Raw genomic sequence first — 14,739 nt, forward strand, 5'->3', positions numbered from 1 at the left:
CTTTTTTTTTACTATTTATTCTGTAATGATACACTGAATTATCAGGGTTTGTGTGCCATGGGGTGACTTTTCCAGCCATGTCCTGAGCAAAGAACTGAATAATGGGACAGTTCTGTGAAATGGTACAACAGAACTGAATTTCCAGTTATCCTAATATGTTGGTTGGGGGTTCTTTTGGAGCTTGCAGCTTAGGTGAAAGCTGAGGGTTGTGAGTGAGTGAACAACTAAAGTGTCTCTGTGCCAGTTCTGTCTCTGTGCAATCTGTTCCAGAGCCAGCACAGACTTGTGTCACACAATTGCTGCCTTGCTATTCCTGGGCTGAGGAATCTCAGTGTTGGGGAGAACAGGAGAAAACCAGAGGAAAACACTGGGTCTGAGTAACCTTGGCAGTAAAACTTGGATCTCACAGCCAGGAATGCTGGTTCTACCTCTTGGAGATGTTGGATGAAGTTGTCCTCTTTCACTCTGGAGCAGTTTCTCCTGTGGTATCTCAGCTGGATCCAGGCAGAATTCTCAGGGAGTCACTGATCCAGACTCTGGTGGGAGGTATTCTCTCAGCAAAGGAGAGGTGCAGGTTGCAAATAGCACATGGCCATTCCCTCCTGTGCCAGGAGCTCTGCTCCCAACAGCTTAGGATCAGCCTGTGCTCAGCAGATCTCACAGCAGCTGAGGAGCACAAATGGTGACAGGAATTATCCCATTATAAAACAAGGGGAGGCAATGGAAAAAATACCCTGGAAACCTCCCCTGTGAATTTCTCAGGAAAGATGCCCTTCAGTGCAGACTGGGTAAAACTGGTTTCAAACCTCACCTGTGTCTTCCATTAAAAACATGGAGTTTTTGGAGCAGTGTGGTTTGAGGGAGTGGTAAAGCTTTCCTTGTAGCATAACAGGGTTTTCTCTTCTAGAAAAGTCTTGGCAGATGGAGTACTTGTTATAACATGGGCTCTTTCTGAATGCATTTATGTGTGGAGCTTATTATTTTAGTAAAGTTTTCCCTCATTCAGCACTGAGGCTTGTCTGTCTCTGCAGAAGAGGCTTTGCCAACTGAAACCCACTCCCCAACTGGGAAATCTAAATTCTCAACAGCTTTAAGGCCCCCACATCCACCTTGCTCAGTCACAACTAAGCAAACAAGTACAGGAGCACAGCATGCACCCACTAATACTGCCTGTACAGTAAATCAGTATCCAGTTGCCTCAGGGACCTCAACACCACATTTTTTGGGTTGAACACATGTTGCTGGATAGACAGATCATTATTCTTGGCTAGAAAAAGGTCTTGCCGCCCAGGCATTGATGTTTGAATGACTTTTACTTTGCTTCCTGTGCAGAAGCCAAGATGCAAAGTACCTTGTGAGCTCTGTTTTACCCTGTTCATCACAGACCTTTCCCTAAAAAGGGGAAGAAAAGTCCTAAAGCAGATGGTTTCTGCTTCCCTTGAAATTAAGCTCATGATTCTTTTCAGTTAAGGGGGGAAAAAGAGGGGATTAGAATTATGGCTGATGCCAGAAACAGGTTTTGGAACATAAGGTGTGATTTCCAAAATCCCTAAATGCCTCAGTGCAGTCCTGCTGAAGAGTCCCTTGCTTAATTCCAGCTGAAATGGCAGTCCAGCCTCATTACCATTAGCACAAAAATGTTCTCCAGAATGATCCCAGGAATCTACTGCATGCAAATGCCACCATCACCATGCCCAGGGGAGGAAAGGGGACAGGACTTGCATCTCTATTTATTATCCAACTGGAATTACATATTTAAAAATGCTCATCTAGACATGAAGCTCCCAGAAATTAAGAAGGTGCTACTGCTTCATTTCACAGAAGAATTGGTTCACTGTTGCATAAGCTTTTCACAAAATATATATTTAAAATAAATCCCTTCACAGTACCTCTCAGTGCAGTACATGCTCCCAGTGGGACACTTAACCCATCAAAGCATCATAGGACAAAAATATGCCTTGAATTAAAGTTTTGGGGCTGAAGTGAAGAATTTGCAGCCCCTGCCCACCCCTGCTCTTCAATCCTCACCTCTTCTTCCCAGGTACTCTGTTAGGCTGCAGGAACTTTCAGTGTAAGAAGTTAAATGTGAATAAAAATCTCTGCACTGTACCTGACTGACACTATTTCTTGTCTGGTTTGTTTCAATTTGCCAGCACTCTACAAAAAAAACTGTTTAACTCCTGGCAGGAGGGAATCCTTACAGAAGTGCTGCCCTGGGGCTGAACTGACACAAAACCCAACAGAAAGGTCACCTGAAGGGGGAAAAAAACTACATTTAAGATAAGCAGTCAGTTTGGGCTATCAGAACCCAGGGGAAAGTGAGGGGTCCTACTCTTTCAGTGTTCTCCAGGGAGGAGGAGAGCACTTCAGCTCCTGGCTGGGCTCTAAAGATGCATTAATGTCTTTCAGGGTAAGAGCAACAAACCACAAAGCACAGCTGAAGGCTGGGATGTACCCAGAGCCCTGCTCATGCTGCCTGTACACTGCTGCCTCCGAGATGTTTCCATGACTAACCTTCCTTTCCTGGACTGGTAATTACAGAGGGATACAGTCCAACAGTGCAGAACTAAAAGCAGGAAATGCATTGTCAAACAGCTAGGGAGCTTCACCAGCAAACTCAGAGCCCTGAAGCTTCAGTTTACTCATTCTTTATGCAAATTCAGCTGCTCACCAGTTCAGCCACTGGAAGGGTTTGATTCTCCTCGCCATCCAGGATCCTAAATCACGTCTGCTGGCTTTGCTAAAGATCCTTCTGGAGGACTCACACCCAACCTGTGGAGAGCTGGACCCTCCAGTTCTGTAGTGTGTTGTGACTGCACTAAGAGTAGCTACACAGAAACCTCTGGTCACTGCAGTGACTCCTTGGAACAAGGCAGAGCCCACAAGCTAAAATCACTGATAGAAAGCTGCATCCAGACTAACTGACAGTGGGGAGAAGCCACCATGGGTGGGGCAGGTCCCTTTCCCAAATCCCAGGCAGCCCTGGAGAGGCTCCTGCACTACCTGTGCTGCCCAGAGCTGCCCTACTCTGCTGCTTCTTGGCTCTGGTCCTTCTCCTTCCTCTGCTCCTCATCCCCTGTGGGAGCCAAGTTCTCCTCAGGGCTTGGTTCCGAGTCCTGCTCCTGTTCTGGTTCCAGTGGCAGGGAGGGAGGCTTTTTTGGCAGAGCTGGTGTTGCAGCACCTGGGGAGAGAACACAGTTAAAGTTACTCTGTGGCTGTGTATGTGTTGCCTGCTCTTTATGTCCTTCCCAGCAGCAAAGGTGCAAAACAATCACAGCCTTTAAATACCCTCAGATTCCTTCTGCCTAACATCAGTTTATTGACACTGAGTTATCCAGACCGTACAGTGCCTGAAGTCCTGCTGAAAGAAAGCTCAGGTACAGTCTCTCAGCTGTCAGAATTCAGTACAAATATAGGAATTAACTCATGCTCTGGAAAGGAAAACATTTTCTGGAATCATGAATCTCAGAATGGTTTGGGTTGAAAAGGACCTTAAAGTCCATCTCATTCCACCCCCTGCCATGAGCAGACACACCTTCCACTATCCCAGATTGCTCCAAACCCATCCAGCCTGGCCTTGGACACTGCCAGGGATCCAGGGGCAGCCACAGCTGCTCTGGGCACCCTGTGCCAGGATCTCACCACCTCACAGGGAAGTGCCACTTCCAGTTCCACTGAAACTGGTTTATGCTCAAGCTGGAGCCCCAACCAAAGTGTTGTTTTCACTTCACAGCTTTAGCAAATAGGGGGAGAGTTTCCAGGCAGCTAAAGTAGCTACTTACAGAATTACATCACAACAGGACACAAATTGTTTCTACACTTACATTTAATGTGTCAATTGATTTTATGAACCAGCTCCCTTCTCTGATCTGGATAATAAAGTCCTTCAGGTATGCCCTAAACCCTTGGTGTGTTTTATTTTTCAGATTTTCTGGCTAAGTATTCCCTGCATGGAAAGTTTATTCCATGTGTGAGAAATGGAACACATCCTTAGGGATGCCAAAGAGAGGCCTGGATTACACAACCACTCTCCTGGTTCAGTCCACAGGCAGCAAGACTGAGAGCAACAGAAAATCACCATGATGAGCAACATCTCCAGTGCATTCCTCCTTGGAAGCTGTGGGCTGAGAGGAGGCCAGGCTTAGAATTGGCTCAGGAGATGCTCCTACCCAGCCCTAGCACATACAGTGATGGGCTGAGCCTCCAAAAGCTCACACCACCTGCTGAGAACCCTCAGTTCCACTAAATCCAGCAACACCTGCAAGGATGGGCAGCTTTGGAGCAATCCAGCTGCAGTTATCACTGTCAGAGAAAAAATGGAAGTACTTTGGAAAATTCTCCATCTTTTCCCTTCTCCGAACAGCCTGTCTGTGCATGGCAGCTCCCAGGCTCTTCCAAAGAAAGGCAAGAGGTCTGGTTGCTGAAACTGCCTCCTTTCCAGAGCAAGATCACAATTTCATGCTAATGGAATCCTGTCCATTGTGGCTCAGACAGGAAAGGAAACTTTCCCAGCCTCCCACATCCCTACAAAAGCAGGAGAGTGAAATAAACTACACAGAGCATCTTCCTGAACTCAGAAATCTGGGAAAGTTGTCACCAAATATTTCCCTCACTGCTGTGTGAGCAAGTGAATCCCTTCCCAATCAGGTGCTGTAACTCTTCCAAAGCGAAGAGAGATTTATTTTCTTCCCTCCCACATCTATACTTGAAAGAACAGCAGAGGAGACGTACCTGGGGGAAGCTGCATGGTTTTCCCATATCCTGCAGCAGAGGACATGGCTTGACCCAGGGCCTGGTTGGAGCCCAAAGGCTGCTGAGAGCTGGATTTCCCTGACACAGCAGCTTTCTGCTTGGATTTGGACTCCTTAGAAGGTTTGGTCCAGACCAAGCTCTCCCCGACCTGCAGGGCAGCCCCCATCTTCTGGGCCATTTCCACCATCTACTCGAGAAGCAAAAAGAGAAGAGCACTGTAAGCAGGAACACTTCAGATAACAATAAAGTCAACAATACCATCCAAAAAAAAAACTACAAGAAAAGATCTGTGGAGAGCTGGCTACAGTTTGGTGCTTAGGGGAAACATCTCCACTAATTCAGTCCCTTAATTAAGAGGGAATCTTGTCTTGCTGTGTATTGATTGAAGAACTGAGCTTCAAAGAGCAGAAAGGAAGCGAGCAGCTCTCAGCAGGCGCCTGCCCTGCTTGGAAAATCTCATAAGCAGAATTTCTTCCTAATAACTGGACTCAAAGTCAAACCTCCTCTTCATTTGCTGCCAGCCCTGGAGTGGCTCCTGAGCTCAGGCACAAACCTCAGGGTCGAAGTCGGGTGTGCTGCTCTCCTTGGCCACAGTGACCTTCCTCTCCATCTCCTGATACTGGCTCAGGGCCCCCTGCTTGTCGCCCTGGTTGTAGAGCAGGACAGCATAGTTCAGGTTGATGAGGGGGTTGCACCTGCAGCAGACACATGGGATGCATCAGATTCCCTGTGGGAACACTTTTCCTGGCTACAATAATGCTAACATGTGCCTGAGCAAAGCTGGACACGCCTCATTGTCTGGCACCAACAGAGAGGCTACAGCCAAAGTGCCTCGGGAGCATGGCTGAGACCCTCTTGCCTGATGAGAGACCCAGTGCTGGGCTCTGCAAAGGCCCTGGGTGTCAGTGCCAACAGTAACCCCTCCCCAGCTGCCTCCTTCTCTGCAACAGCCAGTTCTGGGCACCTGGGGGCAATCCTGGGACTCTCTGGTCTCCCAGCCTGCCAGTGATGGGGGCTTTTGTCATACTGAGACAGATGATCTTTCTCTGATCTACCTCAGAGTTTCCCAGCACTCCCAGTCTGCAGGGGAGCAGCTCATCATGGGACAGGCAACACAACAGAGCCCTGCTCTTGGGTTCTATTTTATAACCTGACACACCACAGAATGTGCTGGTTACACTACATTTCCTCACCTCCTCTCTCTCCTTCCCCCAGCAAAACCACACACAGCTGCAGGTGAACACAGGTACCTGCATGCTCCTGCCTCCCCTTCCTGAATACAGATTTCACAAGGTAGAACTGAGGTAAATCAGAGAAAGATTTCCCAAACAATCATTTCCCAAACGATCCGTCTCCTTCACTGGGATACATTAACCCTCTCCACCTGGCCTGGCCAGGAGAGGCAGGGTGGGTGGAGCAGCTCTGCCTGCTCACAGCTCCCTGTGTGGACCCCTCAGGAGCATCCCTGCACACAGGCCACAATGCTCCACGGATTGACAAGAAATGTGAGTGAGGGACTGGTGCCCTCTCCTGGAGCATGGCTGGATAACTGGAACCATCCATGGCCAAGGCAGAGGAACATCCTCTGGAGAAATGCAGAAGGGAAGGATCCTGCTAGCACTGGCCAATAAATGAAGTGTAACCTGCAGGCCCTGACTCTCCAGTCCTGGTGATTCTCCATCCCAGTGCAAAGAAGGCAACTCTTAGAAGAAATCTCACTGCATTTATAACCATGGCTTCTCCTTTAACTAGGAAACTGGAATGCTGAGCCCACCACAGAACAAGCCCTCTTCTCTGTCTTTGCCAAAACACTTGAGGAGATCTGACAGTCCTGGGCACAGCCAGTTTTAAAATTAATTGAACCTGATGGAGCTATTTCACCACCTTCAAGAGCTGAGAAGCAATATGACACTCAGAGAAAAATCAATAGCTGAATACTCACAGAAAGGACAGTTACAAGCCAGAACCAGGAGAGGAACAAATTTTCCTGAAGTTTTCCAAGTTATTTCCATTCCAGCCCCCAGCACGGCACTCAGGCCACTATAAAAGCATTCCTAGTGATGGAAACCAACCACCTTCATCCCAAACAGCTCCAGCAAAGGAACACACCAGCAAAGGAAACTTGTGGGGACACAGATTCAGCCTCACAGTCTGGATGTTCCCCCCAGCAGGCCCTAGCAGTGGGAATTCAGTTTTGCTTTGATGAGGGTTTATTTTCCTGGTCAGACCATAGAGCTGGAGCATTGCCCAAGTGCCAAACACTTGGGCAAAGTTGTAGAGCCCATTTATTTACTGCTCCTGCTCTTTGAGCAAAGCATACAAGGCCCTGACTAAGGAATCCAGGCTGCCTTTAAGATCCTGTCCTGCCTTGCTACGCATGGAAAGCTGATTAGGAAAAGAATCATGGAATGGTTTGGGTGGGAAACAACCTTAAAGCCAATCCATAGCTACCCTGTGCCATGGGCAGGGACATCTTCCACCACCCCAGGATGCTCCAAGCCCTGTCCAGCCTGGCCTTGGGCACTGCCAGGGATCCAGGGGCAGCCACAGCTGCTCTGGGCACCCTGTGCCAGGGCCTGCCCACCCTCACAGGGAAGAATTTATCCTTGGTGTCCCATCTACCACCACCTTGTGTGGCCCCTGCAGAAAAAAGTGTTTTTGGCACTGCTCTGTCACCTGCAGACAGGACTCTGGGCTCAGGAGTGCTGGGAGGTCTAAGTGTGCAAATATTCACAGTAAACTAGGGAGAGAAACAAAACTATTAATAAATATGAGGTAATTTTGATTTTGTGCCTGAAATGATGACATACTCTGAGGTTCAGCTTAACATTTCTGAAATCAAGTGCTCTGATTTTAAGACTTTCAGACTGCAAACACAGATGTTCTTAATGAAGGATCTGCCTTTTTACTTGCTTTATATAAACTTCTTGCACATTCTTCCAGCTAAAATCTTCCCCCTGCCCAATTCAGAACAGGCTCTACCCCAGACATCTCACTTCTCTGTACTGTGCTCAAACTTTGGGTTAAAAAATATGCTTTCTTCTATTCAGTCTGCTCCACTGTGTATAAATATTCACCAAAACAAGGACTGGCATCCAAAGTCATCACCACTGACTCACTAACCAAATAGCAAAACAAGAAACAGCTCTGTGTTACTCTGAAATAAAATCCTCTCTCATTTTTCAGAGCTGACTTGAATTAAAAAAAAAAAAAAAAAGGTTTTAACACTGTTACTTGCACAGCTACAAGAATAAAAGTATTTCCCTACTATAAACCATCTGGGGTCCAGGTACAGTGAGAGGCAAAGGAAATGAGGTGCAGGGAGGCAAAGCAAGCCCAAAGAAGTGACAGCTCTGACAAAGACTTACTTGTCCAAGGCCACAGCTTGTTCATAGGAGCATTTGGCATTCTCGATGTCTTCAAGGTTGGTCAGAGCAACTGCACCAAAGCACATAGGAGATGTTTCACAAGCAGCTGATTTTTTAGGACAATTCTGAATATCATAAAATAAGGTGTCACAGCAGGATTGTCTGGATTGCTGCCAGGATTAGCCCTACTGAATGGAATGGCCTGGGCTGGAAGTGACCGTAAAGCTCATCCAGTCTCAACCCTGCTATGGACAGAGACACCTTCCCCTATCCCAAGTTGTTACAAGTCCTGTCCCACCTGCCTTGGACACTTCTAGGGATCCAGGGACAGTCACAGCTGCTTTGGGCACCCTGTGCCAGGGAAGTATTCTTCCCGATATCCCACCTAACCCTACAATGACATGTTTATCTCATTTCATCCCAAAAATATCTCCAGTGCTACAAACCCACACCCACCACTTAGGCAACCCAACCCCAGTCTCACATGTGTCAAGTCTTTTCCAATGTTTAATCTGGATCTGACTGCAGTTTTCCCTTCTATTTCCCCAGAGAGAAGAGACTGGGCATCAGCTCCTTAGTAAAGCCTTTATGCCATGTTTCTTTACTTCACCCCGCACCTCCTGTCTGTGCTGTGGTGTTCCCAAGGAGCATCTCATACCTGCCAAGAGCATGTAGAGCTCTGCCATCTTGGGCTGGAAGCTGATGGCAGCACTGAGGAAGTGGAAGGCTGAGGCATACTGCTGCATTGTGAGGTGCACCAAGCCCAGGTTGTACAGGATCTTCCAGTCAAAGGGAGCCAGGTAGTTTGCCCTCTTTAGGCAGCTGATAGCCTTGGGAAAAAAAGGGATAAATGTGCTACAACAGCCTCTACATGACAGGAATCTTGTGCTTGCATGAAACTGGATGCAGATGGGAGAAAAAATGGAAACTGGATACTTACTGCCACGTATTTCTTCTTCCCAAAGAAGCACATGCCAATGTTGTTCCAGAGCGGGGGGCTCTCAGGAACACTGCTGGCCACCACCTTGTACTTGGAGAGGGCGACATCGAAATCCCCGTGGGCCTGCATCATGCTGCCAGCAGCCAGGGTGGCCTGGGGACGAGACAACAGGGACCCACCCACAGCCCCATCTGCTCAGACACAGCAAGAGCACGAGAGGACAAAATGATTAAGCTAAAGCCATCCCAGGAACAACCATTTCACTTCTAAGGACTGCCAAGACCAACAGTGGGAGCAGATGGGGATTCTGAAATCTCCCAGCACAGAGCAGAACACAGGGTGAGGAACAAACCTGAGTCTGCTTCTTCCTGCACTGTTTTAATAAAAACTGTCCCAGAAATGAGTTTGCCCAGAAAAGTTGTGGCTGCCCCATCCCTGCAGTGTCCAGGCCACGCTGATGGGGCTTGGAACACCCTGGGTCAGTGGGAAGGTTTCCCTGACCATGATAGAAGGTGGAACAGGATGGGTTTTAAGGCCCCTTTCAAATCAAACCATTCTGTGAGCTTATGATTCCATAAGTACTGCAAGACAACACTGCAAATGTTTAGGGTATTTTTTGGGCAGACAGAAGTAATTCTTAGAGTCTGAGGCTCTGAAAAGATCTATGCACTAATAGATTCTTTTTACAACCAAGCACAGATAGAAATAGTTCTGGTGCAAATTAAGTGGGGAGTAAAATGTACTCAAGCAAGACATGCAGCAAAGCTCTCCTAGTTCACACTGACTGGCTGATACTGCAAATTAATGGGAATATGCATGGGGAAAAAAAAGGAAGTGAGTACAACACACTATATTTAAACCACACTAGTTAAGTCCTTTTTAAGATTCCACAGTGACAAGTAAAATTCTTAAGTGTAAAGGTGTTTTCACAACAACTCATGTTTGTCAAACACACATTTCAATGCTCTGCATTGCTAACAGGGAAAAAAAAAGGAGAGAAATTAAGTAACAGCCCTAAAAAGGGACACAGTTCCACAGTGAGGAATGAAACCTAGACACCAAGCTCAGCTTTCCAGGCCAGAGCCAAGGAAATATACACAGAAGCTGGAAGCACAGGGTATCAGCAGATGGGAGAATAATAAAATGCAGTATCACTTGGATCACAAGGGACCTGGCACAGCTCTTCTGGGATTTTTAAAATCCAAAAGATCTTCCTTCCAAAGTAAATTCCACCTGGCTTTGGTGCAACTTCAAATTAAAAACCAAAGGGATCAATTTAACATCCCATATTCTGTCTCCTTCCCTTTTCCTATCTCCATACACATCCAACTCTCTAGCCAGGGAAACATCCCAGAAATGTATTTCACAAAAAGCTCTCTGGGCAGAATTCTTTCCAGCCTCTCCAGGCCCCAGATGCAGATGGCAGAGCTCTGACAGTGGAATTAGCTTTAGGAGGTGTCCCCTCATGGTTCAGCTGGGTCTTTTCCACTCCTCACCATACCTTGTAGTTGCCTGGGTCATAGGTAAGCACGTTTCCAAGATGTTCAAAAGCCTTCTGGTACTCCCCAGTCTGGGAAAAGAAGTACATAAGCATCAGAAATTCAGGAATAAGGGGAGTGTGGGCACCAGAATTTCTGGTTCAGTCAGAAAAGTGAGTTTTACACACATATGTTCCTGTTTGATAATTCACAGAAGAGATTCTAAGAATTTGACTTGGCTGGATTCACTGTTCTGACACAACCACAAATGAGTTCTGGGTTCACAAGTGTTTGCCCCTTTCTCTGTTCCAGAAAACAGGCTACAAACTGCTACTCTGCACATCCCCAATTCCCTCACCACAAAGTCCTCACTCCCCACAGCTCTCCTGTTCAGGTGACATCCCTTGTCTTCTCATGGACTGAAGGTGTTAGTGGGCATCACTGTGGCCATATAGGAGCATGTGACAGCTTGGAATCACTTAAATCCTAGAGACTGCAATCAGAGAAGCTCTAAGGTCCCTTCCAAGCCATCCTGTAATTCTGTGGTTTCAGCTCAATTCACCTAAACCCATCTCATTCCAGCCCCTGTGCCACAGGCAGGGACACCTTCCACTAGCTCAGGGTGCCCCAAGCCCTGTCCAACCTCACCTTGGGCACTGCCAGGGAGGCAGGAACACCCACAGCTGCTCTGGGCACCCTGTGCCAGGGCCTCACCACCCTCACAAGGAGGAATTCCTTCCCAATATCCAATCCATCCCTGCCCTCTGGCAGTGGGAGCCATTCCCTGTGTCCTGTCCCTCCATCCCTTGTCCCCAGTCCCTCTCCAGCTCTCCTGCAGCCCCTTCAGGCCCTGGCAGGGGCTCTGAGCTCTCCCTGGAGCCTTCTCCTCTCCAGGTGAGCACCCCCAGCTCTCCCAGCCTGGCTCCAGAGCAGAGGGGCTCCACCCTCGGAGCAGCTCCAGGGCCTCCTCCTCTTCCTCCTCCTTTCAGGCACTACTGCCTATTCTTCTTTGCTTGTTCACTCTTTGGGAAGCCAGCTTCTGGAATAATCCAGCCCTTCCCATCCATTTCACAGACACAAGGATAAGCACACCTTTGTTATTTAAATAGATTCTGATTTTGCTTTATGCTGCATTAACACTCACAATTTCATGGCTGCTTTTTTAGGATAACTTGCAAGACTCCTGCTGCAGAAGCAAGGTAATGACTACTCATGTTTTGTTATACTTGGAGGATTTATAACAGAGTAAGGGAGGCTGCCAAACAGAATTCCTGCCCTGGCTCTGGTCCAAGGAATCAGCTTGCTTTTAGTAGCAAAGAGAAGATACAGAAAAGCAAGTTCTGTCCTGTTAAACTCAGTCTGTAGAGAAGCATGTGCAAGCAATGGGAAGGTGGATAGAAATTAATTCTATAAAAAATCCAACAGGGTTATATTGAAAATAATTAAGCTTTTGTAACAGTAACAGCATTTAGTACCTGCAGGTACAGTAGGCCCAGGGCTGTGAGGAGGTCTGTGTTTTCTGGAGAAAACCTGGAACACAAAAGCCAAAGGGCTGGGTTTGCTTTTCAGCCTTTCTAGAACAGGGTAAAAATAGAACATGGAATTTTGATGCTACATTACTGTTGTACCAACCCAGGAAATTAAACTGTTGTTATTAAAAACAAAATCAGAACTGCCATCATGGGGACTTCCATTGAATAACATAACACCTCAGCTACCCAAGTATCTTCTGGGTATTGGTGGGAAGGCACAAGGCTCTCTGAAATACATCTGGACACATAATAAGATAATGTGGTTTTGTTAAGCTTCAAAGTGAGTCTGCATCAGTGACCTGGAAATACAAAATGAGATTTTCCACTGTCTCTCATAAACCACCCTGTAAATCCATGCATCCTAAGCCTCTTGGGCCATGTAGGACAGGCAATCCTCAGCATCCTGGATGGATCCTACACACTCCTGATTAAAATCAGAATTTTAATTCACCTTATAAAAAGATTACAAATAAATAGGATGGAAACCGCAACAAAAAAGGACAAAGCAGAGAGAAGCACAATTTGTGGTCTCACTCACCTCAACAGGAGTCAGTTTTTAATTCCCTGCTACCAAGACTTAAAAAAAAATCTGATCTGCACACTCACACTGGCACCTCTAAACTTCAACCACAACAAAACCACCTGTGCCTAGTGGAATATAAACAAGGAATAACAGATTATCCTGGAGCTGGAAAGAGCAAGAAAAATGTCATAGGCAGATGAGAACAAAAATAACCCAGGAATAAACAGGAATGAAGAAGAAAGGAGGGCAGGGGAACACCAGGATAAGAATATAAACCTGGTAAGATGCTTAGCAAGGATTATTTACGTAATAAACATTCTAGATTAGTCCAAATGTCTGCCCAACCCCAGCATCAGGCAGCAGCGAGGGCAGACATGTAAGGAAACACTGCATCAGTACACCCATGGCTCCCAACACACTCCTGATTTTCTTTCTAGTGTTGGCCTCCATGGCAAAGCTACATTTGAAAGCACTGGCAATGCTTGGGAATGCCCTAAAATAAGAATAGGTGGGCACTGAGGAGCCGTGATGGGGTGGGAGAAACTCTCCGTGCACCAGCACATCTCCCTCAGCCACTGCTCTGAGGGAAAGCAGCAAGTGACACCCAGGCAGGGATTTTGGGGATTTTGGATGGACAGTCAGGGTTACATTGTTTTGGGAGATAAACCTTTGGGATGGATGAAGTCAGTTTTGGATCACTTTGCTCCCAGGCATCTCTGTCCATTTGTTATTCCACTTTTTTTTCTGGCAGCCCTTCCAACAGCTCCCATCTTCCCTGCCACACTGTCAGCAGGAGCAGAGACAGATGAAGTGCTTGGAAGTGCCAGCTTTGCTCAGAGCCCCTGTAATTACCATTAGCTTTTTAATCATGGCCTCAATTCAGATCTGGGACACCAATCAATTTTCTCCTGGCATAGGATGGGAATAGGCAGATGGAAAAAAGAGGTATTTCTTACTCCACAGCTTTCTTATATACTTCAATGGCTTTATCCACCTCCCCCTTCAAGAGGTGGATTTTGCCCAGCATCATGTAGGTCTGATCGTGTCTGTTGAGCTCCAGGGCATTGTTGAGCTGGTCTCGTGCCTAAAAACACAACCACAAAGAATAAAAAAATAATAAATGATTACAGAAGCCTCAGCAAAGCAACAGCCTATGAGTAATCCCCACCAGCCAGGGAAGGAGGACAGCCAACAAATACCCACTGCACCTGGAGAACACAAACTCCAGCCCAGCTAGTCCTTGGAACAAGCTCTGCACCAGCAGCCACCTGCTTTTAGGGGCAGTAAAAGGCAACACCTTCAAGCCAAGCAAGAGGCATTTGCCTCCCAAGGAAGAGATGAGCACGGGCCTGCTCCTGGATTTGAGTTCGTTTGGCTTGAGGGACACTCTGGATTTGTTGGGTGAACTGATACTTTGCAGCTTATTCTTCCTTAAAGTGCTTATTCCAGCAGTGAGGAAGTGAAAATCTCAGTGGAGGTGTAAACAGGTTCCCAGTTTGGAAGGTGTTAGTGCAGACAACAAATCCCAAGTGTGAACCCACACTCTAGAGGCTGTTTGTTCACTGGGATGCCTTGAACAGGGAGCACAGCTGGGTTTGCTGCAAGGGCCACAGCACCCCACCAGCAAGAGCAGCAGGGAAGAGCTGGGACAAATTGGGAACAAAAAGAGTCTAAATGCTGGTTTTCCCCTTAGAGTAGCTGCATCAGTGACAGCTCATGCTTAAGTGAGGAACTGGGAATGGCACACTCAGACCTGGGAATAAAACTGCGTTTCAAACTCCAAAACTCCTTTATTAACTCCAGGTGTAGTTCAAAAGGAGCTTCAGACACAGGAGCAAAACCTTCTCATGGAGAAAAAAGGACCTGCTGCACCTCCAGCAAACAACCCTGTAACTCTTTCCCTCTGAATCCTGCCAGGCCCAAGCTAAGGTTTCCTTCAGGAACTCTCTGCACAAGGTGCAGCAGCTTGAGCTGGGGAAATGTTTGGGGTTTTACCATCACCCTTCTCTTGCTTCAAGAGGATGGACCTGGATTGCTGCTCCTACAAAGCCAGCAGTATTCCCAGGTCTGGCTTTAAAGGACTCAGACACACAAACAGCTCTTACTGGAGCACAGCCCATTTTCTGTCTAGTTTGAGGTTTCTCAA

General features: G+C 47.1%; 1 protein-coding gene across 3 annotated transcripts in view; it reads right to left on the reverse strand.

Annotated features, from left to right (window-relative positions):
• Positions 1-1,714: 1,714 nt before the first annotated feature.
• BBS4 (Bardet-Biedl syndrome 4) overlaps positions 1,715-14,739 on the reverse strand; it is a 34,720-nt gene continuing 21,695 nt past the window's right edge. For all 3 annotated transcript variants that reach the window (XM_021554277.3, XM_031505780.2, XM_021554278.2), the window contains 9 exons: positions 13,550-13,677; positions 12,014-12,068; positions 10,562-10,630; positions 9,061-9,213; positions 8,779-8,950; positions 8,121-8,190; positions 5,306-5,447; positions 4,732-4,939; positions 1,715-3,181 (listed from right to left, as the gene is read on the reverse strand). In XM_021554277.3, coding sequence (XP_021409952.2) covers positions 3,024-3,181; positions 4,732-4,939; positions 5,306-5,447; positions 8,121-8,190; positions 8,779-8,950; positions 9,061-9,213; positions 10,562-10,630; positions 12,014-12,068; positions 13,550-13,677 — 1,155 coding nt within the window. In that variant the 3' untranslated portion in view covers positions 1,715-3,023. The remainder of the gene's footprint in view (positions 3,182-4,731; positions 4,940-5,305; positions 5,448-8,120; positions 8,191-8,778; positions 8,951-9,060; positions 9,214-10,561; positions 10,631-12,013; positions 12,069-13,549; positions 13,678-14,739) is intronic.

Source organism: Lonchura striata, chromosome 11 (genome assembly GCF_046129695.1).
Source record: "Lonchura striata isolate bLonStr1 chromosome 11, bLonStr1.mat, whole genome shotgun sequence".
Classification (NCBI taxonomy): domain Eukaryota; kingdom Metazoa; phylum Chordata; class Aves; order Passeriformes; family Estrildidae; genus Lonchura; species Lonchura striata.